The sequence below is a fragment of the Engraulis encrasicolus genome, chromosome 4 (assembly GCF_034702125.1).
Source record: "Engraulis encrasicolus isolate BLACKSEA-1 chromosome 4, IST_EnEncr_1.0, whole genome shotgun sequence".
NCBI lineage: Eukaryota > Metazoa > Chordata > Actinopteri > Clupeiformes > Engraulidae > Engraulis > Engraulis encrasicolus.
This window is the reverse complement of record NC_085860.1, coordinates 16,640,512-16,664,163: the sequence shown is the minus strand read 5'-3', so window position 1 is coordinate 16,664,163 and position 23,652 is coordinate 16,640,512. Positions and strand designations below refer to the sequence as shown.

The following is a 23,652-nucleotide window of genomic DNA, read 5'->3' as shown; positions in this document are numbered from 1 at the left end:
CAGGTACATGTTTCCCCTACGCCATTTATTATTATTGTTTATAATTAATGTATGACACAATGTCCAATAGAATGCTTTGTGATTGGCTGGTGTGTGTGTGTGTGTGTGTGTGTGTGTGTGTGTGTGTGTGTGTGTGTGTGTGTGTGTGTGTGTGTGTGTGTGTGTGTGTGTGTGTGTGTGTGTGTGTGTGTGTGTGTGTGTGTGTTTGTGTTTGTGTGGCGGGGGGGTTAGTGCATGCATTACGTAACACCTGGTATGTCTTACTTAGTCACATAAAGAACATACTCTGTACATCAACTTCACACCTAGAGCAAAAAAAGAGAGGGGGGGGGCTCAAGACAGAAAAGAGCAGTGGTGTAGTGGGGATTTTTAAAGTGGGGGTATGCGATTTTTAACGTCATCAAATACTTGGGCAATTTATCATGTCAATCCCCCCAACTGTCCTTGATCTACCGTCATTGCTCCTCCGTTTTCATCTGTTTAGTCAATCACCTGCAATACTGCTATGTGCTCATTCCTTTTTGTATTCAAACATGGGCAGAATATATATTTTTATAATCTCACTTCAGGAGAAGTGGGTGGACTGCGTACCCCCGCGTGCCGCGCCCACTACACCCCTAGAAAAGAGATATAGATTTTCTATTCTATTCTATTCTATTTTCTATTCTATTCTCCAACTGGAGCTAAAGAGGAAAAAACAACTGATCTAATTAATGAACTGAACTGAACTGAACTAAACTAATCATCATTATTCTCCTGCCACTGTGTGTAATAGTAAAAAGACAAAAAGGCCACGGCAGAAAAGACTGTCTAAACTCCCCTCTGCTGCGTAACATTCATTCTCCTGCAGCTATATAAAGACCACATCCATCCACATCATGTATGCCTACAAAAACAGAAAAGGGATTCAAGGGGATGAAGATTTCTAGCCATCTTAATTCTCCTAGCTGCTACAATGAAAGAGAAAACCCCCTCACATAGGAAGACCAAAAATGTCTGTACCTCACACCTATGAGAAAAAAAGGAAAGAAAATTGACATATGTTAAAACAAATGCTAAGAATCTTACTGTAAGATTGTTACTACAACAAGTGTTGTTACTAACATCAATCTTACTGAAAGATACTGAAAAGACCAGATGGGAGGAAAAGTTATTTAGTTATTTAGCAAAAAAAATAACTGTCTCTCTGCTGCCTCCGTGTGGTGTGTGTGAAAGGAGCGCCTCATCAGCTGTGAGCAGAACATGCAGCTGTACGGCCAGAAGATCTACGACTTCAGCAGCCGGCTGCACGGCCACCTGAGCAGTGTGGGCGCCCTGAGGGCCGACGTCAAGTCCCAGGTGGAGGGGGTGGGCCTCAGGGTAGACCGCCTGGAGCGGGACATGGAGTACGTGCAGAGCAAGATGCCAGACCAGCGAGAGGTAACTGCAGCCGTCAAAGGAGAGATATACACACACACACACACACACACACACACACACACACACACACACACACACACACACACACACACACACACAAACATAAACAGAGAGCAAGATGCCAGACCAGCGAGAGGTAACTGCAGCCGTCAGAGGAGATATACTGTATATACATATACGGAGAGCAAGATGCCAGACCAGCGCCAGGTAACTGTGTATGCACAGGGGCGGTGGGGCGGCACCCATAGGGGGTGGCACCATTGTGAAACTCCATTTCAATTGTGAAAATGAAAGCACAACTGGGAAACTCCAACTCCCATTGCCATTGTGACACAGCACTTCACAGCACACAAGTGAACACTGCACACAAGGAAATGCATTTATGCCTCATCCGTGCAAGGGGGAAGCCCCCATTGGCGCCCGAAAGGGAGCAGTGTGGTGAGACAGTGCCATGCTCAGGGTACCTCAGTCATGGAGGAGGATGGGGGAGAGCGCTGGTTAATTACTCCCCCCACCAACCTGGCGGGTCGATAGTTGAACCGGCAGCCTTTGGGCTACAAGTCTGACGCCCTGATAGCTTACACATGACTGCCCAACTCCCTAGGGTTGTCAACCGTCCCTTGAAACTTCCCAGCGCTATTAACATGATATTTCAGCACAGTTACCACACACTAATGCATGATTGACATATTAGTGTTCTTTATCAGCAATTGCAAGCATTTTTCAATTATTTTGCCTTTTTTTTCACAGAGGGGCAAGGTCATGGTGGGGGGGTGGGGGGCATCAAAAGGGATGTTGCCCAGGGAACCACACATTGTAGGATTAACACTGTGTATGCAGGGGTGTCAGAATAGGAGGGTAGTTGGGGAGTAACGGATTACATGTAACGGCGTTACGGTAAAAGGATACAAAATAAAAGTAGGCCTAACTGTAATCCGTTACAGTACAAGAAAAAAACGATGTAATCAGATTACAGATACATTCAATGAGAATAGGGATTACTTAACAGGATTACAATTTGTGCGAGGTTGAGTCTTTGGCCCCTTTTATTTAATTAATTATTAACACACATGCTTATGACAACCATTTAAACCCGGAGTAGGCTATTTAATACATTACACCCACATAGGCTACATTGCATCCAAACGCGCATACCTTTTCAATCACAAACCACCCTAAATCCAAGTTTTGTCAACATCTGTTGTTTCTCTATTTTGTTTTGCCTAATTCCATTGTTTATCCTTATGAGTTAAAACGAGTGGGTTTTCAGTGTTTTAAGAGCACTTAGCAATGTTTCTTGAGCATTTGAAAGTTTCATGTCTTACTGGTCTCGCAGCACTTCCGTGTTTGGCAAAGGGTTGCGTGCTGGCGAGAGTGACGTTCTTATCATTGGGCACGTTCGAGTGTGCGCGTCCTCTCGCCATCACATTGACAGTTAATCTCTAAAAACTTCATAATTATTGCCGTTTGCATGTTGACATGCATTTGTACTTGTTTGTTATTTTTAGATGCGTCCCAGCATCTCCATAAGAGGGTATGTCTGTCCGTCCGTCTGAAACGCATTCTTCAAATTGTTCCCTCCTGTGTCCACAAGGTGGCAGTGTTGACTATTTGGCCCGGAGCACGCAGCTGATTGCATTGCGAGACAAGCGCAGCGCGAGCAGAGAGGAGTGCACTGCAAGTGCTCGTACATTGACATACCCTCTTATAGAGATGCTGGGACGCATCTAAAAAGAAAAACATCATCTCCTGCGTTCCTGCCGTATCTGTGTGCCTATCCGTAAGACCCTCGACACTCTACTTTTTAACATTTGGTTAAAAAAGTGTCAGTTCTCACAAATAAAATGTTGAACATGGGCCAATGCTCATTTAAACCTTAAGTAATCCAAAAGTAATCCAAAAGTAATCAGTTACATTACTTTGTAAAAGTAATCCAAAAAGTTACAGTACAATTACATTTTAATCAAGGTAACTTGTAACTGTAACGGATTACATTTATAAAGTAACTTACCCAACACTAGGGCCCCACATACAGTATACTTTATGTAGGTACAGTATGCCAGGGGGCCAATCCGAGCTGCCTGTACAAAGGGCCCCGGATTGCTGCAACGCCCCTGTCCTCTTTTCTAACTCGCTTTGGATGGAAGCAACTACTAAATGTAATATAATGTTTACTGTTCTGGACTCCACTGCAATACAATGTCATGTATTATAATGTAATCCATTGCAATGTGTTGTGATATAATACGTTTGTGATGTAATGTAACGTAACAGGTGGAGGTGGAAGACGCATTGCTGGACCAGCAAGTCAGAGAAGCCAAGGAGCTGAAGAAGAGAGTAAAGCTGACATTGGTGAATGGTAGGTGCAATTATTTGACTGACTTCTTTGGACATGTGTGTGTGTGTGTGTGTGTGTGTGTGTGTGTGTGTGTGTGTGTGTGTGTGTGTGTGTGTGTGTGTGTGTGTGTGTGTGTGTGTGTGTGTGTGTGTGTTAGAAAGAGCGAGGGGGCGAGAGAGAGAGAGAGAGAGAGAGAGAGAGAGAGAGAGAGAGATAGAGAGAGAGATAGAGAGAGAGAGAGAGAATCAAAGACATGGAGATACAGAGAGCTAAACACACAGAACATAACAGGAGCAATACCATATCAAACTGTTAGGAAAAGTTATCATTACTTCATTCATTGATCTACAACACATACTGGTCAGTTTCTTTAAAGATGTATTTATAACAAATATTTTGTTTTGGTTAGTTTTTTAAAACTTATGACAGATAGTATTTTTCTTGACCTGCAACGCGCCCCTGCAGCTTGTGGCACAGCTCTGACTGAAGTGAAGTCCATGAAGATCGTGAAGAAGAGCGGAGACCTGCACGGCTCCTGGATGAGAGACGCCACCAGCGGCTCGGCTCAGGTGGGAGGGAACCATCTCTGTCTCTCTCTCTCTCTGTCTCTCTCTGTCTCTCTCTCTCTCTCTCTCTCTCTCCCCCTCTCTCTGTCTATCTATCTTTCCCTCTCAATTTTCGACTTGTACACAAACCACATGTCTTAGGGTTAGTGTATTGTGTATTCATGTGGTTATCTGTTATCTAATATCAACCTAAAAATACCTGATGCATAAAATAAAACATAGTGCAAGTAAAGACCTGAGCAGGCATCATGTCATGCGCTGTATGTTTCTTGTCATTTTGTGTAAAGTACTGGTTAGGCTGGTTAGGTTTCTTTATTAGTCTCCAGTCTCCACCAGGGAGAAATTTGTCCTGGAGACAGGGAGGTTGCAGCAGTACAAAAGACACAAGAGGACAACATCAACGCAAAAGAACACAAGCACATAAAAGTATACTGGGAAATTAGAAATACAAGGATAGACAAGACAAAGGCTCAGATAACACTGGATGTCCTAATCCGCTGACCCTGCCCCATCCAGTCCATTTTATCCCTACCTCAGCATTTCCACACCATTGCACATTCCCCCTCAACAACCTCAACACTGAAATGCCTTCTGCTCGTCTCAGGTCTACTACTTTGACGGCGTGCTGAACGACACCGTGGTGGAGTTCCCCTCCGTAAGAGCCTTCCACGAGGCCAACGCCACCCATCGGCCCAATGCCAACGCCATCAAGCTGCCTCACCGCTGGCAGGGCACGGGTCACGTGATCCTCAACGGCTCCGTCTACTACCACCAGGCCGGCACCTCCAACGGCATCGTCAAGGTGAAATTAGGTTATATGTTTGATTGCTTCAGAGTAAGGACTATGTGTATTATTGCTCTGTGTGTGTGTGTGTGTGTGTGTGTGTGTGTGTGTGTGTGTGTGTGTGTGTGTGTGTGTGTATGTGTGTGTGTGTGTGTGTGTGTGTGTGTGTGTGTGTGTGTGTGTGTGTGTGTGTGTGTGTGTGCGTGTGTGCGTGTGTGCGTGTGTGCGTGTGTGCGCGTGTGTGCCCTTTCTTGTGTGATCCCCAGACAATTGGCACCATTCGACAGCCTTTCCAGAGCTGGTGTGGGAGTGTGGGAATGTGTATCTGTATTTGTATTGAAAGCGCTTTGAGTCAACTTCATAGTTGTGATACTGATGGGTAGGCGATACTGATGGGTATGCTAAGAAGCTGATTGAGGAGTAAACCAGGTTAAGTTAAGAGGTAAATCATCTAATATAAGAGCCTTAAAAAATGAGGACTCCAGGCTCCTCCAGAAGATTTTTAGTACCTCTTAACTTAACCTGGCTTACTCCTGAACCACCTTCTTAGTATAGTCAAGTCAAGTCAAGTCAAGTCAGCTTTTATTTTCACTTTCTTCATATGCACAATTCATAAAAGGAAAATGAAATTACATTTCTCTCTCTATACCATGCCACGACATAGACACAGGACTGACATTTTACAGACTGACACACAGGCCCCTGCACTACATAAATCCATGTTGTATTGTATTGTATATTGTAAGGTGGACCTCAGTGCAGTACAAGTGCTGGGTGATTGTCCTGAGTTAAGAGTCTCTCAGTGCAGTAAAAAGTGTATTGCTTGTATTGTGTATTGTAAGGTGGAGCTCCAGAGTGGCAAGGTGACCGACAGCCTCCTGCTGCCCGGGGCCGGCCGTCTGCCCGTCTACTCCCTCTCCCCGCACACTCACCTCCACCTGGCCGCGGACGAGATGGGGCTCTGGGTCATCCACGCCGACCCCGAGCTCGGGGGGAACCTGGTGATGACCAAGCTGGACTCGCGCAGCATGCACGTGGAGCACTCCTGGGACACCCACTGCAGGAGCCAGGACGCCGAGGCAGCTTTCTTAATCTGCGGGACCATGTACGTGGTGTACAACTCGCACCACGGGGGGCGCTCCAGCATGCGCTGTGTGTATGACATCCACGACAGCATCGTCCACGAGGAGACCCCGCCGCTGTTCTTTCCCAAGGGGTACACCAGCCACGCCAGCATGCACTACTACCCCCTGGAGAAGAAGCTGTACAGCTGGGACGAGGGATACCAGACCATCTACAAGCTGGATGTCAAGAAGAAAGAGGCAGCCACGCGAGACTGATGTGTCCAGTTGGGTCATAAAGCAGGCATTTAGGAATGCTGATGGGGTCGCCGGCAGACCTATTCACTATTGTCTGAAAATACCTAATTACATCATAACAATGTTGCTATGACATTACAGAGAGCCGTAAGTAACATGTTAACCCATTGAGGCTGGATGTTGCGTTGCGCAACATTGGCCCTGGCGCCTGGAGTTGCATGACGCAACATTCAGGCTCATGAGATTTAAGACATTTCTTTTTAAATCTTGGTATGTTAGAGCTGAATGAACATATTCTAATGCAAGATGAGGGTCTTAGCAACTTATTGCATGTTTTTATGTGCTTCAGAGGCTGAGATATTTGGGTTTTTATAGGCTGAGGGCAACTTTTCTTAAAAAGGGCTTAGGCATTCAGCAGCCTTTTTTGCAAGTGTTTTAGGCATCAATCTGTTAAGACATAGCCATTGCATTTTGGTGACAGTAAGGTTATAACAAAAGGCTCTGCACTAAGGGGTTAATGCAGAATGTGGAGGAGCATTGATTTAGCCCTGCTACAAATGTGTAGAAATGTTTAATTTGCAATGCTAAAGATTTAAATAGTTGCCACATTTTATTTTGAAGTTTGTATCACTAAACTGTATAGCCTACCTGTTTAGATTCGACTTTGGATGAATTAAGTGTGATGAAAAGTTCAGAGAACTGCATGCTTACTGATCCTTACTCTTTACTGATCTCTGCTGCAGTGAAGTTTTACAGCCAAGTTGAAGTCAGGGCCGTCGTTAGGCCTATTTCAGGGGGGCTTTAGACCCCTTACATTAGTATTAGCCCCCCCTTTAACAATTTTGCAAAAAACATTTTTTTTTTTTTTTTTTACATTTTTCCAAAAGCAAATGCAGTAAAGCACTGAATACGAACCACAAAGAAGGCAAGTTAATCTGAATACAAGTTCCTGTTTTCTTATTTATTGTTTAATGCCACTTATATCCTACTGCACAGCAATAAAAGCAGGGTGCACAGCAATATGTTATGCGGGGAGGGAAAATACTCATAACATAACATGATAATATTCATCAGTTGAAACATTTTGAAATGTTTTGTTTAGCTTACATATTTACATATAAGGAATGTTAATTAAAATGTGAATTTAAAAAAATCCACTGTAACTAGTGTTTAAAAATCTGTATGGTGCTCTTAAAATAATTGTTCAAGAAGACGCTTTTGCACACCTCTGTAGGTGGACAGGTGCGCGTAGGATATTATCCCAGTGGGGTTGTCATTCAAGTGTAAAGAAATCCTGCTCAATGTCCATTCCACCAACAAACTTTAATACAACATGAAGAAGGTCGGATGACCGAAACAATGTATTAAAGTTTGTTGGTGGAATGGACAGTGTGCAGGATTTCTTAAAATAATGAATTCATACAAAACCTTAGCAGGTGTGCTCAAAAAAAATCGGTGTGCGCGTGTGCGCGTGCATTTTCTTTCTCTAGGGCTAAGCCCCCCCTGTCTCTCAAACCTAGTGACGGGCCTGGTTGAAGTTACAATAGACAGTAGGCTATAGACCGTTTATAAGTGTTAATATAGGCTATCGTATGTTCTCTCATTTCTGTTTAAGTTCTGCTATTCACATTCACATCACATCACAGCATCATAAGTTGGAACACTTTTTTTGTGTAGGCTAGATTTTATTAGCCTGGTCTTGACCATCCCATAATACTACCATTTCATTTCCAATCCTTTGGCGGAAGTACAAACCCCAACTCCGATGAAGTTGGGACGTTTGGTAAACAGTGAATAAAATCAAAAGGCTATCATTTTCAAAACATTCAATCTATTCATTAGATGGAGAATAGTGAAAAGACAACATATTAAGTGTTAAAACCGAGAAAAAATATTGTTTTGGGGGACATATGTACTCATTTCTAATTTGATAAATCCAACACGTCTCAAAAGAGTTGGGACGGGGATCAGTGAAATTTAGTAAACATCCAAATAAGATAAAACAACAAAGAAGAACATTTCAAAATGAATTGTACTGACGGACAATATAGGTGTCCAGGTATAAGATCATCACAGAGAGGCTGAGTCACTCAGAATTAAAGATGCAAAGGGAATAATTACCGTAGTTATTACATACATTTTTGAATTCCCTTTGATTTACCACGATTGAGTGTATATAAGACATATTTTTGTTAATAAAATCATTGTATAGGTTCATGACATCATGAAATATATATTGACTGCAGTCTCACTCTAATTCCTGGAGTGCTAGAGCTATTGAAAATTGACCATATTAAGAATGCCTAATGCATGAAAATGATACAGGGGTGTAACATTCTCCTAAGCACCTGAGCTCACTTGAAATAGACCCAGAAGACATGGGAAACTGTCCTTTGCTTACAGAAGTCAGCAGAAGTTGTAGAAGTCTATTCTTTTTGACAATAATAGAGCATTGCACATCCTGTGCTACAGTAAAAATGGACCATCCAACTTGTGTTAGTGCTAGCTTCAAAAGTCAGCCTCCATGATGGCATGCGGGTGCAGTAGTGCATTGGTTAAGATGTTCTCACTCATCTGTAGAGTTAAATACAGTGCTGAATGGTATAAATGGGTATTAAACAGCATGAAAAGCCACTCATGCATTATATTTTGAAGGGAGATCTTCGATTACTGCCACATAGTAAGGTCAAATTGCATTCTCTACTATGTTTTAACAGTTTGGCTCCATCATAAGGACCAGCAGGTGATAAAACGGTGGGTTTTTGGTCAAGACCTGTCACACTGTAAGCACTACAGAAAGGAAAACATTGCAAAACCTGACAAGGAATACACCCACCATTTAAGCTGGTGAAATCATGTCCAAGATAGGAATTAACACTGTTTTTTATATAAAATCATCTCATCGGTTAATGTATTTAACTGTTAAGTTTTGTTAACTGTTTGTTTTTAGTCTTCCTCGACATTTGCTGCCATTTATTGTCCCCGTCCCAACTCTTTTGAGACGTGTTGGATTTATCAAATTAGAAATGAGTACATATGTCCCCCAAAACAATATTTTTTCTCAGTTTTAACACTTAATATGTTGTCTTTTCACTATTCTCCATCTAATGAATAGATTGAATGTTTTGAAAATGATAGCATTTTGATTTTATTCACTGTTTACCAAACGTCCCAACTTCATCGGAGTTGGGGTTTGTATGTAGGATGGCTCGCGAGGCTAAGATTTTATAGTCGTCTGACATTAACTCTGTTTTACCACTAGATGGCGTTGTTGGCCTTTCTGTACTTGCCTTCTATATGTAGACAGATGTGTTACAGCTGTTATTAATAGTCATTATATGTTATAAAAGCGCAAATAAATTGATAACATTGAATAGTTTAATAATCCTGGACAAGACAAAATAGGTCTAATACTCAGTCTACTATTATGATGTCCTATCCCCATACCTTTTGCGCAACCCAGAAGAGGACAAATTAATATGGAAAAAAAGCTCGTTTCCAGGCTAGTCTAAAATGGTAATGATCTGATCAATTCAATGTCCGGTAACACGGAGCCGAAAGAGAGGATGAGGGAAATTCTGTCAACTTCAGGGGGAAAGTGCTGGTTGAGGCCCGCCCCCGTCATCACATGACAGGTGATGGGATGGAGCGAGACTCGGGGATGAACTTGCGGCGCTGTCACCGAGAATTGGGTGCTTACCCGAGGAGGGCTTCGCGGGGTTGATGATGCTGCGCTCGAAGTCAAACCCAGTTGCAGTGTGGAGAAGTGGAAAGTAATTGAGTTTGCCACATTCAAACGGAATTGGACAGCTAACCTGTGGGTCGGGATTTTCTGTTAATTTGGGCATTATTTTCGCGCGTAGGTAAGTTGTAAGACTTCTCTATTACACTCAGATGCAATATAAATAATTAATGTGTTCAGGGCTGTACGTGCGTTGTGTTGGTCCTTTTTCATGCAATCTTACTTGACTCATTTCTGCTGTAGCCTAGTGTGCAGGCTGTGCACTTTGCCATAGTTCCAACCCTCAGCAAAACAGTGCTACTGATCACTTCTTCTTTCTATCGCATTCACTCACAACCAGTAGCTGCCTGAACTGGTCTCTTCTGTTTTCTACATGTTTAACTTTTGCCAGTTGCTTTGTATTTGCATGACAGTTCAACTGAAGTCAAAGTAACCTATAGCCTATTTCTCTTTGCCTATTTGGAACACCTTTGTGTTTGCACTGGTTGCACCCGCAGGGAGCCCCTGATTTTGAGTAAACAACAGTATCATCATCTAGTCATTTGTGCGCACTGTTGGGTTTAGTATTGTTGTTGGCTACTATATTCTCATGACACCGCGAAGTCAAAGTTATGAATGACGCAGCGTCATAGTAGCCTAGTGCGTTCCAGCAGCAGCAGCACATGGCGAAGAGCCTAGATGACTTTATTCTGCTCCCAGAATGATCGTGTTGTTGAGAATCATTTCCCACTGTATGCATGCATGCTATCGTCAAACTCTATCGTAGGGTGTAGTTGCTTGGCCTTCTTGGACACCCGAATCAGGACAGTATTATATAGGCAACTTGTGAAAGCAAATGTCTTGTTTTGTGTGTTAACGTGAGGAGTCAACATGTCATAAATGTGTAATGTGTAGGCCAATGTATATCTGCTGTGTCGTCCTTTTGCAGCTTGCTCTCTTGGGGTGCGTGGGTAAATCAGGATTAAGAAGTGAGCCTTATAGCAGGTTTTAAGATTATTCCCCAAATGATCAAAGTGGATTTTTGGAAAGGGGTGAGAAGAGGGAGAGAAAGTGTGTGTGTGTGTGTGTGTGTGTGTGTGTGTGTGTGTGTGTGTGTGTGTGTGTGTGTGTGTGTGTGTGTGTGTGTGTGTGTGTGTGTGTGTGTGTGTGTGTGTGTGTGTGTGTGTGTGTGTGTGTGTGTGTGTGTGTGTGTGGTGTTTTGTATGCCTCTTCTACAACTCCCTGGTTAATTACTCTGTCAAATTGGCTACTGGACTCAGATACAGTTAATTGGCTGGCTAATCCTCATTTACTGGTGATGAGTGGGATTTCCTCTTGACAAGGCCACTCTGATCCCTCTATAATCCTGATCATTTATGAAATTATTTACATTAGGCTACTTTCTACCACCCAGGCAGGGCCAGATTAAGATGGCCGGGAGCCCCTAGGCTACAGGTTCTTGTGGGCCCCCCTGGAAGGCAAAATTCGCAACAAATTTACATAGACAGTGTCATAATTACGAGCTAGGAATTACAGATAATATACCAATCAACTGTATTCAACATGACAGATACATTTTTCACTTATGGCCAATCAGGGGAGCCCTGACAGGTGGAGGGCCCCTACGCTGCAGCCATATCTACCCTGTGCATTAATACGGCCCAGCACCCAGGCTCTGTTCCTGTCACTGTACATAGTCTTTGTAGCCCAGAAACTATAATGGAAGCGAATACAGATGCAAGCGTGACCTGGACACTCATCGTTTCCAGTCTAACCCAACCCTTCCGCTACATATTCTGATATAATTGTAATAGATAGGAATAGCATCTCTCTCTCTCTCTCTCTCTCTCTCTCTCTCTCTCTCTCTCTCTCTCTCTCTCTCTCTCTCTCTCTCTCTCTCTCTCTCTCTCTCTCTCTCTCTCTCTCTCTCCCCTCTGCCGGTCATTCGGGAGAGTCTGTGAGATTTCTATTAGTGTTCTGCCTCTCCTCTGGCTTTCCGAGGCAGGGCGAGGCGAGGCAGTCGGACGAACCCACAAAACACACAAACAAACTCACTCACACATACATACAGTATGCATGCGCACACACTGTGTGTATGTGTGCGAGAAAGGCTGTTTATTTGTTTGTTAGTCTGTGTGTGTCACACACACACCCGCGCACACACACACACACACACACACACACACACACACACACACACACACACACACACACACACACACACACACACACACACACACACACACTGCGGCTCACCAGAGGAAATTTTACTTGGAAATGACCATAAGGGCTGACGGCTCTCTGTTCTGACGATCATGTGCTCGGACGGACAAACGCGCGGATAAAGCCCTCCATTTGTGCCCGGCACCGCTTCTCTGCCCCCCCAGCCCCCATTTGTACTGCTCACTCCATACTGCACTCCTGGAGAACAGTTGCACGATTGTGCCCCCACCACCACCACCTCCCAACAAATGACATCTCAGCCCCAGGAGTCAAGCCAAACATTATCATCACACAGATCCTGTGATTGTGTGCCAAAGTCAACCCATGGTGTACTACTACACATTCAGGCCTTCTCTTCTGCATCTTGTGTTTTTGATATTTCATTTTTATAATATTTATTTTTGCCTTCCGAGCAGCAGGCATAATGATGTAGTGTCTCTATAAAGACTATGAGTATACATCATTTTAATGAGAGTCACATTCATCGACCATGTTTCTGGCAGAATATGTGTTAGTCGAGGTGGTGTGGTGGGTTAGCCATCATCAGAGACCTTTGGCTATCCTCATTGGATTGGCTATGCTGTGCAGTTACATATGAAATATTATAGCATGCACATTTTTCACAATGCACCTTCGGAAATTACATTCACAATACCAAAATATTTCGTTTTTTTATTTGGGGGACCTAGTCAAAGTCATTAGTGTTTTGTCAAGGTGGTAACCTTAACTATGATGTTATGATGAAAACCTTAATCAATTGCAAAATACAATAGTGACAAAGATCTTGACCCCTTTATGCAGAGCTGATAGTATGCTTATTACCAAAACGATCATAACCAAATCTTATGATCTGTTCTGTAATATTGTCAGTAATGTCATGCCTATTTTGTTATCATGTAGTTTAACATTTTCAGCAAATCATCCCTCTGCATCCCACCTGCAAGACCTACCATCCCTGATGGCAAAGTGACATTGAATTGACGTCAATTGCCATCAAATCAACATGAAAAGATGTCCAACGCCGTCCATCAAAGTCCATTTGCCATCAGGGATTCTACCCTCTCAACACCCAATGGCAATATCTCCTCAAGATACAATTAAAGTATTTCCTGGCTCTGACAACTGACAACTGAAATCATGTTATTATTTTATTCTTTTATACCAGTTTCTCAACGGGGGGGGGGGGGGGGGTCTACAGCTCCCAAGGGGACGTTGAGAAGTATACAGCTCAGAAGGGGTGGTGTGTAGTTGCCATTGTGGGGCATTAGTTCATTTTTATTTTTAATACAATGTGGCATTTGCAGGCTTATGATGAGGTCGAGGGGGTGTTGGCAGGCTTATGATGAGGTCCAGGGGGTCATTTATTAAGAAAAGGTTGAGAACCACTACTACTCCCCTCAACTGTCCCATAACTGTCTCTTGACTCTCAGAGGCCAATGACAACAATAACACGAAAGCCCAGCAAATTTCAGTTCCTTTTTTCTCTCAGGTCACTCAGCTAGAAACTAAATGGCGAGGGAGGGCGAAGTGAACATTGTTTTAATGTGCTGGCTGCTGCAACATGCCCATCCCCTGTCAGAGCTAATGGAGCGCGGGCCCTGAGACATACGCATGAAGGCCGTGGGGTGAGGCCACAGCTACAGACTCAAGCGCAGGCTCAGGCTCAGGCTCAGGCGTGGGTACAGCAAATAAGCTTGTGGTGCAGAGGGGGAGAGAGAGAGAGAGAGAGAGAGAGAGAGAGAGAGAGAGGGAGAGAGAGAGCAACAGAGAGGGAGAGAGGTGGGGGGGTTCAGCGGTTTATTGTTAAGGGCTTGCCTGGGGGCCTCTCTCTAACTTTCTCTCTCTCGTTCCCTCTCTCTCTCTCTCTCTCTCTCTCTCTCTCTCTCTCTCTCTCTCTCTCTCTCTCTCTCTCTCTCTCTCTCTCTCTCTCTCTCTTTCTCTCTCTCTCTCTGTCTCTCTCTTTTGCTGAGAGGTTTCCATCTAGGTGAGACAAACCCGATCAACCAGTTGTGTACACAAAAGGTGTGCTTGCTATTTTTTTCATCATACTCCTGTTCAGGATTTAACAGAGCTTTAAGAGAGCACCTGAAAAAGCACAGGCTTCTGCTGAGTGGACAGGTTGGGTTCAAGACAATATTTACATTAGGTAAGCTCGGCATTCTTCAATGGCTACCAACTTCTAGGATCCTGTTGACTTTGCTACTGTAAAAGTGAACCTCTCCCAAGTGAACATCTCCTACTCTTAAGTAAGGGCTTGCGAGTTATGGGTGGAAACTATATGGTACTACCGTATATTGATAATTAGCAGTAACACAAAACATTTTAGCCTGTTGTCTATATAAATACACTGTAATGGGCTAGGAGTCATCATGTACTAAATGTCAATTACGACCACTAGCAAAACCATTATCCGATACCACAAGCTGAACCTTGCACAGATGATTTGCTTGAACAAATCCCAATGATCTGCGCTATTAGAATAATAATCAATTAAATTCTAACCAATAAGACTTACGTATTTTGATTCAAACATTAACAACAGACCTTGAAAAAGAACAGTTTATCTTGGTAAGCAAAATGTGCACTTTCTGTACTTTGTGGCCACATAAAGCTGTACCTACCTTAGAGCGAAGTCTGTGGTTTGAAATACAAGAGGATAAAAGAGTTTGACAGAGAAAATCTTTATTTATTCCGCAGACCAGACCATACAGGCTGTCAGTACCAAAGAAACCATGCAAATATTAGGAAAGCAAACGCAGTGAGATGTGCTGCGTGTGTGTGTGCGTGTGTGCGTGCGTGCGTGTATGTGTGTGTGTGTGTGTGTGTGTGTGTGTGTGTGCGTGCGTGCGTATGTGCGTGTGTGCATGTGTGTGTGTATGTGTGTGTGTGTGCGTGTGCGTGTGTGTGTGTGTGTCCTGTCTCTTGCACACAGCTTCAAAACCACAGCGTGCACCAGCTGGCCTAGAGATTGAAGCGCTTGTAAAAAAAGAAAAGAAAAATGTCCGATGGCACAATATGCAAAGCACTTGGATGAGACGGGCAGTATGCAGTAGCCACGATGGCAGTCACTGAAGCGTCGCAGGCACAGAGAGGGAAATGTTGCTCCCTAACTGACCTGCCTTGCTGACCTCCTGGCATTTCCGTCGGCCTGAAGGGGACACATGTGGGCTTCTACCTTACCTGCTCCTGAGTGACATTTTCTGGCAGGTTTTTTTTGGCCATGATGTGCCAAGGAAGTGGGGGTCAGCCAGTGCTCGTTCCCATGGGGGATGGGTGAGGACCAAGGATGTTGTACATTGTGCTCTGGCATCCAGCTCACTGAAATGTACATTCATTCGTAACTCGGATGGTCTGTATCAATCTGCCATATGAAATGTAAATTAGCCCAAAGACATGTTTTACCAAGAAGCCGTTCTCGGTGTGTAGGCTACCCTAAAATAGTAGATGGCCCATTGAAATGTTTTTAAATCCGGGGGCGCTGTGGCCCCCCCACATTTGGGCTTACATTGCCCACGGGGACCCCGGTTTGAGTCCGGCCAGGGTCATTTCCCGACCCTGCCCCATCTCCCTCTCCTAGTCATTTTCTGTCTACTCTCACACTGTCCTATGATAAGAAAGAACAAAAAGCCCCCCCAAAAATACTTAAAAATACTTTAAAAAGACAAAATCAAGAAAATCCACGAAAGCCCATGTTTCGCCTTAGTGAAAATGAATATGCCAGAAGAATACATCTGAATGTTAAATGGTCTTCTCTGTGTCCACTCCACACCTGATTGTAGTTGGAGTGGTGGATCTAATTTCCCTGTGGTGAAGGTTCCTGGCAGCGTACTCCATCCTACTCTTCAGCGAGGCCATCTGAAGTCGTGTCACTGGCCAAGTCATGAGGCACAAATTGCAGTCTGTGAATGTAACCCTACCCCCCCTCTCCTCCCTTCTCTCCTCTCTGTCACTGGAGCCGCGACCCGTTTCACCTGAGCGGCGTTGTAGATTACGATTTTGATACCACAATGAAAACATATCTCTCTCTCTGCGCCAGCCTCACCGAGGCAGGGTAGGGCCAGGGGTGCCGACAAGGGGGGACAAAGGGGACAGCTGTCCCGGGCCCAGGGAGAGAGGGGGCCCAGAATTCAGTCCTCATTACATTATATCTATTGGGCTGAGGGGCCCTTTCAGATGACTTTGTCCTGGGCCCAGCCAAAGATGTCAGCAGCCCTGGGGCCAGGTGCCAGTCACTTTGCAAAGCGCCTCGTTGTCCTTTTGGCTTTCATGTCGCCCTGGTTGGCGGCCGGTGATGCTTTGAATGCAGTGGCTGCAGCCCTGACGCTGTCACCACCAGGGCTGGACTGGGGGAGAAATAGGGGCCGGGGCACCTTCGGCTTAAAGGGGGCCCCTCATAATTAGCTGTGCAGAACTGACTCACCGGTGGGCCCCGCACCCTCGTGGGCCACTATTTTCAGAAATGTTTTTTTGAAAAAAGGTGCTAGTGTGGGTTGTCAGTCATGCAGGTGTTTCTAGCCACAGGTGCTGGATTTATAATGCACCTGGTTATATGAAGGACCTGGAGATCTTTCTGGCACGCCAAGCAGAAACTGAAGTCTTTGTATCTTTCATCTTATACATTTTTTTGTACATTTCTTAAAATAGGGGCCCATGATGGTGCGGGGCCCACCGGGAAATGCCCGCTATGCCAGATGGCCAGTCCAGTCCCGACGCTGTCACCACCACGGCTCTGACATCCTCATCTGGCCCTCAAACCACAACAATGAGCTCTTGTGTGACAGCAGTGGATGCCTGGTTGGTCAGGGTATCTGAGCCACCGGAATCTGGGTACCAGTTCGCCTGTCTTTCACACACAGGATCTGGTTTTGGAGCCCTCTTTGAAATTCTGTCGTGTGTAGACAGACAGAGATGTGGCCTTCTTCTGTGGAGAGAGAAGGTGGCAGTGTGGACGTTTCTTTTGCCCAATACAAAAAATGCCGTGTTAATGTAACACGATTCTTAGAATATATGGTCTCCCTCTTTCACACACAGGATCTGCTTTTTGAAATTCTGTCATGTGCAGACAGAGATGTGTGCTGTGTTTCAGATGGCGAGCTTGTGGCGTGTAAGTTACGCACTGAAACGTAGTGCCCGAAGTGCACAAGTGCGCCATCTGAAACACAGCACTGGTCTTCTGTGGAGGTGGTATTGTGGACGTTTCTTCTGCACAGTGCCAAACATGCAGCGCTCGTTCAACACTATATATATAGTGTCCCTCGATTTTAGTGTTACATTCAACTCTTTTAGTGTTGCATTAAGTGAAGCAATATATACTCTAACATGGTGTTAAGTATAACTCTCCAAGTGTTAATTCAACACTCAAAGAGTGGGTCTGATGAAGACGGAAATGATACTGTCGAAACATGTCAGGTAAAAGAAAAATCTCAAGTGTTGATTTAAACAGTTAGACATAATGAGCGTTATACATGTACAAAACAGAGTCTGTCTGAGCAGCAGAGGCTTCTGGGTGGGGGCAGGGCCTGATTCTGATGATCTGGCCGTGGCCGACTGTCTGTTCCTTTTGATGTGAGCATATTAAGCTGTGTTGACATGCTGCCTGTCTTTATCGGTTTGCCTCCTCTTGCTTACTCTGCTCTTCTTCCCTGCTGGTGTGGCCCTGAGGCTGCAGGCACAAGCTAACTCACATAAACATGCAGCAGCCATACCAGAGAAACAGGCAGGCAACTGTGCAAACACTCGCTCACTATTTTCTTGCAATATTAGATTATATTAGATTAGATTCAACTTTGTTATTACTCTGTAAAAATGCAGAACAAAATGCAGTTAAGCATGTATTCAGAAGTGTAACATGTCACAAATAAAATACAACTTGACAGCAATTTTCAGAAAAGGGTTAAAAAATCTACCATGCACAGCACACAGGTGTTAGTGTGGGTTGTCGGTCATGCAGGTGTTTCTAGCCACAGGTGCTGGGTTTATAATGCACCTGGACATATGATGGGCATGGACATCTTTCTGGCACTCCAAGCAGAAACTGAAGCCTACTATGCATCTTTCATGTTGATGATAATGTTGATGGACTGGCACTCTTCATCTATTGAGACTCACACTGAAAATTTGATTAGATTTTAATTTGATGTAACCAAGCATTGAAAGCGTACTTGAGCAGCTGAATGTGGGAACGCTAATTTAAGTAGATACAACATAATAATCATGCAACATGTCTGCAACAAATACAACATATATTTCCATCTCTTAATATTGTCAAAGAGGACATCAAAGGCCTCAGATGCTCCTGTGATATAATAATAATAATAAAAAAGATAATTATAATAAAAAACAGCAATAACAATGGAGCCTTCATTGTGGCTACGTAAGCCTTGAGTAATAACACTCTGTGTACATTTTTGTTGACAGGGCTGTGAAAAGGTCAGGACCACATAGCAAACACAGCTACTGCCACTTCCACACACTGCCACTGCTATTAAGTCACTCAGGCTCCATCAATGCTGACATTTTAGGGAGTGATGGATGCTTTGCCATGAGGGCAAAGAATGTACTGGAAGAAAAAAAAATCCACACAGAAAGAAAAGAAAATCGATACAAAATGTTACTGGAGTAGACCCAACAGGCAGCGCAATAGGTGAGGTCATGGATTGGGGGTATCTCTCTGTTGGTTGGTTCTGTTTTGTAATAATTATCCAGCTCTTCTGATAGCTGGTAGTCCAGGTGATCTATCGGAGACAGATAGCCAAAGTGTCACCATATGTCATTGACAGTTCCCATGGTCCAGCAGCATTCCAGAGTGGAAGCATTGATCACTACAAACACTGTCACAGACACTGTGTAGAAGGCCAGCACAGGACTTTACAATTGGGACATGTGTGTACTCAGTGCTGAAAGTTAATAAATAAATGTCAAGGCGACAGTGGCTGTCTATGTGTCTTGTCAGTGGAAAGGATGGATGAGCGTGAGACGAAGATTGCCAGTATAGCTCTGTTTGTTTCAGTTAGTTGTTCCAGTGGCTTTTCCTGCCACACTGGTTTGTATGTATTCTCACGGGCCATACCCCCTTGCACTCTCTCCAGTGACCCGTTTCAGCTTGTGCAAACATCCTGGAGAAAATTGAGGCAAAGCGGTACACTCGCACCCAAATGTGTGTCAAGCCCACTTGAGGGAAATGAGGATTCCTCCCTTCTGCCTGGTAACGGATGAAAAAAAAAATAAGACAGTGTTTGGAGTTCTTGGTTCCTGTCAATTTGTGGTGGAGGTAGTCAGCGCTATTTTACTTAGCTTTTCTACTGAAAATAATATAGGCACTATAGGATAATACAATTAAATATATAATATAATATATAATAATATATAATATAATATATATAAAAATATAATTAAATATCCATAATATGTGGAACTCATCACACAATGTAGGAAGAATTGTAAATGACTGTTTTGTGAAGCAATTTAAAAATGGAAACACTACATCTGAATGAAGCATATCCATACATGGAAGAAGCATATGGTGTCTTGACTGGGTGTGATTGTATGAAATCACCTCTGTAAAGTTGACAACACTCTGAAAAGTTTGCAACACAGTTGACAACACAATACATGTTACAGAGCAACAATGCCCATCGGTGGAAGTAGAAGCAGACATTTCTTTATTGTTGCTATACAAGTACAGCACAATGGCATGCAGTTTAGAAACACAGATACAAAGAAGCACTGTAGAAACAAGTAAATGCAAGTAATCAAACAAGCTGCTCAACAATGTGCGTAATACTCGTTAAAAAGTTAACTACACTACTACTACTACTACTACTTAAAATGTTAACTATAGCCCTACTACTATCCGGCCTTAAGTGATGCACAATATATACAATTCACAATAAACGAAGAGCTCTTTTCCAAAACGCTATATCCACCAATTTTGACTTTTTGCATTTTAATATTGGAATTGACCGCTAAGAAGTCCTATCATCTATGTGTGAATTCTTGCAATGTTTTGAGAACATAGTTTTTAAACCTCTATAAAATGCATTTTGCAATGCAATTCAATGGAATGCCCAATACAAAAATGTCAATTTCCCAACATTCTGTAAAATGGATATACTGTATCTCATTTTGGAAAAGAGCTCTTCAAATATAGAAATGATCAAGTTATTACAATCAGGTTGTGCAATCAGGTGTACAAATGTACTGTATTAATCCTGAAGGATTGGTGTAATAATGGAACATGGAGCCATGTATGTGCAGTATAGCGTAAGCTGCCTGTGCCACTCTACAGCGAGCGGAACTGTGGCTTTGATAACACAGGGGTGTGACAGGCCTTACGCTGCAGAAAGCCTTCTATTGTCCCACCGCCTCCATCGCTGGACTTGTCCGCTCTCTGTTAAAGAATTAGGCCGTGATGATTGCTGTACGTAACCCTAGATGGCAGCTTTAGGTCAAACGCCTGGACGGTCTCATGGGAGAGCTCTCTCTCTCTCTAATTCACATACTCTCTCTCTCTGTCTCTCTCTGTCTCTCTCTCTCTGTCTGTCTCTCTCTCTGTCTCTGTCTCTCTCTCTCTCGCTCTCTCTCTGTCTCTCTCTCTCTCTCTCTCTCTCTCTCTCTCTCTCTCTCTCTCTCTCTCGCTCTTTGTCTCTCTCTCTCTCTTTCACTCTCTAATTCACAGACTCACTCTCTTGCTCTCTATATCAGCAATGTTGATCTATCTATCTATCTATCTATCTATCTATCTATCTATCTATCTATCTATCTATCTGATCGCTGTAACCCTACATGGCAGCTTTAGGTCAAATGCATACAGTATACGGTGTCATGGGAGAGAGGTATCTCTCTCTCTCTCTCTCTCTCTCTCTCTCTCTCTCTCTCTCTCTCTCTCTCTCTCTCTCTCTCTCTCTCTCTCTGTCTCTCTCTCTCTGTCTCTCTCTCTGTCTCTCTCTCACTCTCTCTATCTATCTATCTATCTATCTATCTATCTATCTATCTATCTATCACCCTGGAAGTGATACCCTGATATGTATTAAGTATCATGGTTCCCCTTGTTACTGCTAGAGGGAATCTTGCGTCTTCTTCATGTGAGTGCTATGTTCTATTTGTGTGAAGTCCTTTTCGAATCCCTAGTCACTGATATAAGAATTAAAGCAAGTTAACTGTAGTTGTAGAAACGATGTTTTAATTGTAAACAGCAATGTTTAGCTTGTTAAAAGCCATCTGTCTTCCCTTTTCCTTCTCTCTGTACTCTGCTCTGCCTCCCTAGTAGTAAAATGAATAGATCTCCTCCACAGCGTCTGTGCAACCGCATGGGAGCATGTGTTTGTTTGCTACTATTTTGGTGTGGGCTTAGCGCAACCACCTCACCTATTGTGGCCCATTAATATCTGTGGCGGGGAGCAGGAGCTCATAAAATAATCTGGAAAGCAATGAAAATAGCGCAGTAATGGAAATTCTCCATCCCTGAGGCAGATTATTCTTTGTTGTTGTTGATGTGTGTGTGTGTGCATGTGTGCGACGCCGTGCGTGCGTGTGGGTGGGTGTATGTGTGTGTGTTCATTTTTTCTGTCTGCATGCATGTGTGCTTGTGTATGTGTATGTATGTGTGTGTGTACTTGTGTATGTGTGTGTCTCTGCATGTGTGGACCAGTGTTAATTTCGTCGACCATGACGATGACGAAAATATTTCGTCAACGCCCCTTTTTCCCTTGACGATGACGAGACGATGACGAACTAAAAATTGCCTCCAGCAAATAAAAATATGACGAAAATAAAAAAATATTTTCGTCAAGGAGACTAAGACGAGACGAAATTTACAAGACATGGACGAATGGACATTAATAAATATAATTATTTATAATTAATTTGTAATTTGTAATTGTAAGGCCTTGTCTTGAACTTCATAGGTGATTGCGCGCTCACGCTGTGTTGCCTCGCTTGCCTCTGCTGGCAGCCAGTGCATGGCGCGGCTCAGTCAGTAGATCTGTAGCCTAGTAGTTCAGTGGGTTCATTTAAGTTGAGTTTAGGTCCTAAACATTCCCAGAGAAAGAGAAAAAATAGCCGACGTTGAGGGAAGTGTTAATTTTGAAACATGTTCAACAACCCTCTTGTCCATGACGAAGACATGTGTTTGCAGTAATGACAGTCGCGCCAATCCTCCTCTGATACTGTCATTCTAAACCTCCTCGAGCTTCCACTATTCTCCTTTTCACTTAGGCTGTCTTAGCCCGGCGTTCGATGTCTGTTCTTTTTTTGTAATGTTTGCTATATTTGTTGTTTAACCATATGAGTGGCAGTTCGCAAGCAAATCATGAAGGTCGGATTTGTGACTTTATTTAAATCAGTCACCGCGGGAGCGCGCGCCAGCAGGGGGAAAGTTGGCCTGTCTAAACAGAGGCACGGCTACTGTAGCCTAGTTTTGAAAATAATCAATGGATAGGCGATCGCTGAGGAGTTTAAAACGGTTGAGATTTGAAACTTGTTCTCGTCGAGAGCAACGCTAGAAGACCCAAGGAAGTCGACAGCATTTCCATGCGTCTGCAGCGTCTTCCTAGTTCCAAAAACTCTTTTCAGGGTCATGCATATCGAGCCTCGACACCCCCGACAAACAAAACAGCATTAGTGTTTAACTATTTGTATGTGCATGTCCTTTCTATCGTCCAGTCTGCATACCCCTGCCTAACTATTTTTCCTGGGACTTTTGCATGGCATACGAAGTGTGCTCGCACAATCTATTTAAGCCTATTACATTCCACACATGCCGCACGAGTCATTATCGTTCTCTGCTCGCATTGCCAATTGAAAACAAAAACTGCATAGTCTAACATCAGCAATATTTTATCTGACTCGTGGTCATCGGGAAGCCACTATCAGGGAGACGTCTTGAACTTCATGCAGACTTGGGATGTCTGGTCTTCCCACTGCCGGGAATCTGCAGGCTTTAAGTCACGCGGTCAGGTGAAGAAGAGCATGTAGCTTCCTCCGTGATCAAACTCAAAATCAAATAATATGCAGCAGCTTCTAATGCACGAGAGAGAGAGAGAGAGAGAGAGAGAGAGAGAGAGAGAGAGAGAGAGAGAGAGAGAGAGAGAAGCCTGCACCTGGAAGTGTGTGTGTGTGTGTGTGTGTGTGTGTGTGTGTGTGTGTGTGTGTGTGTGTGTGTGTGTGTGTGTGTGTGTGTGATGCTCTCTATGATGTTGAAATAACTGATTTGGGTTTTGGTGGAAAATTACCAAGTAACAAGGTGAATATTTGCTGCAATAGGCTATATTAGTAATGCTTTG

The 23,652-nt window shown here is 43.6% G+C and overlaps 2 protein-coding genes across 8 annotated transcripts in view; both read left to right on the top strand.

Moving 5' to 3' along the window:
• The window catches only part of olfml1 (olfactomedin-like 1), a 7,926-nt gene extending 397 nt beyond the window's left edge, over positions 1-7,529 (top strand). Inside the window, exons 2-6 of the mRNA XM_063196038.1 lie at positions 1,216-1,419; positions 3,694-3,778; positions 4,223-4,326; positions 4,928-5,125; positions 5,950-7,529. Coding sequence (XP_063052108.1) covers positions 1,216-1,419; positions 3,694-3,778; positions 4,223-4,326; positions 4,928-5,125; positions 5,950-6,447 — 1,089 coding nt within the window. The 3' untranslated portion in view covers positions 6,448-7,529. The remainder of the gene's footprint in view (positions 1-1,215; positions 1,420-3,693; positions 3,779-4,222; positions 4,327-4,927; positions 5,126-5,949) is intronic.
• A 2,413-nt stretch (positions 7,530-9,942) lies between these two features.
• ppfibp2b (PPFIA binding protein 2b) overlaps positions 9,943-23,652 on the top strand; it is a 98,004-nt gene continuing 84,294 nt past the window's right edge. For 4 of the 7 annotated variants that reach the window (XM_063196811.1, XM_063196806.1, XM_063196809.1 and 1 more), the window contains exon 1: positions 9,944-10,289. The gene's annotated coding sequence lies outside the window, so the exon portion shown is untranslated. Of the gene's footprint in view, positions 10,290-23,652 lie in introns of all 7 variants that reach the window. The other 3 variants (XM_063196805.1, XM_063196804.1, XM_063196812.1) reach the window with 2 other exon arrangements.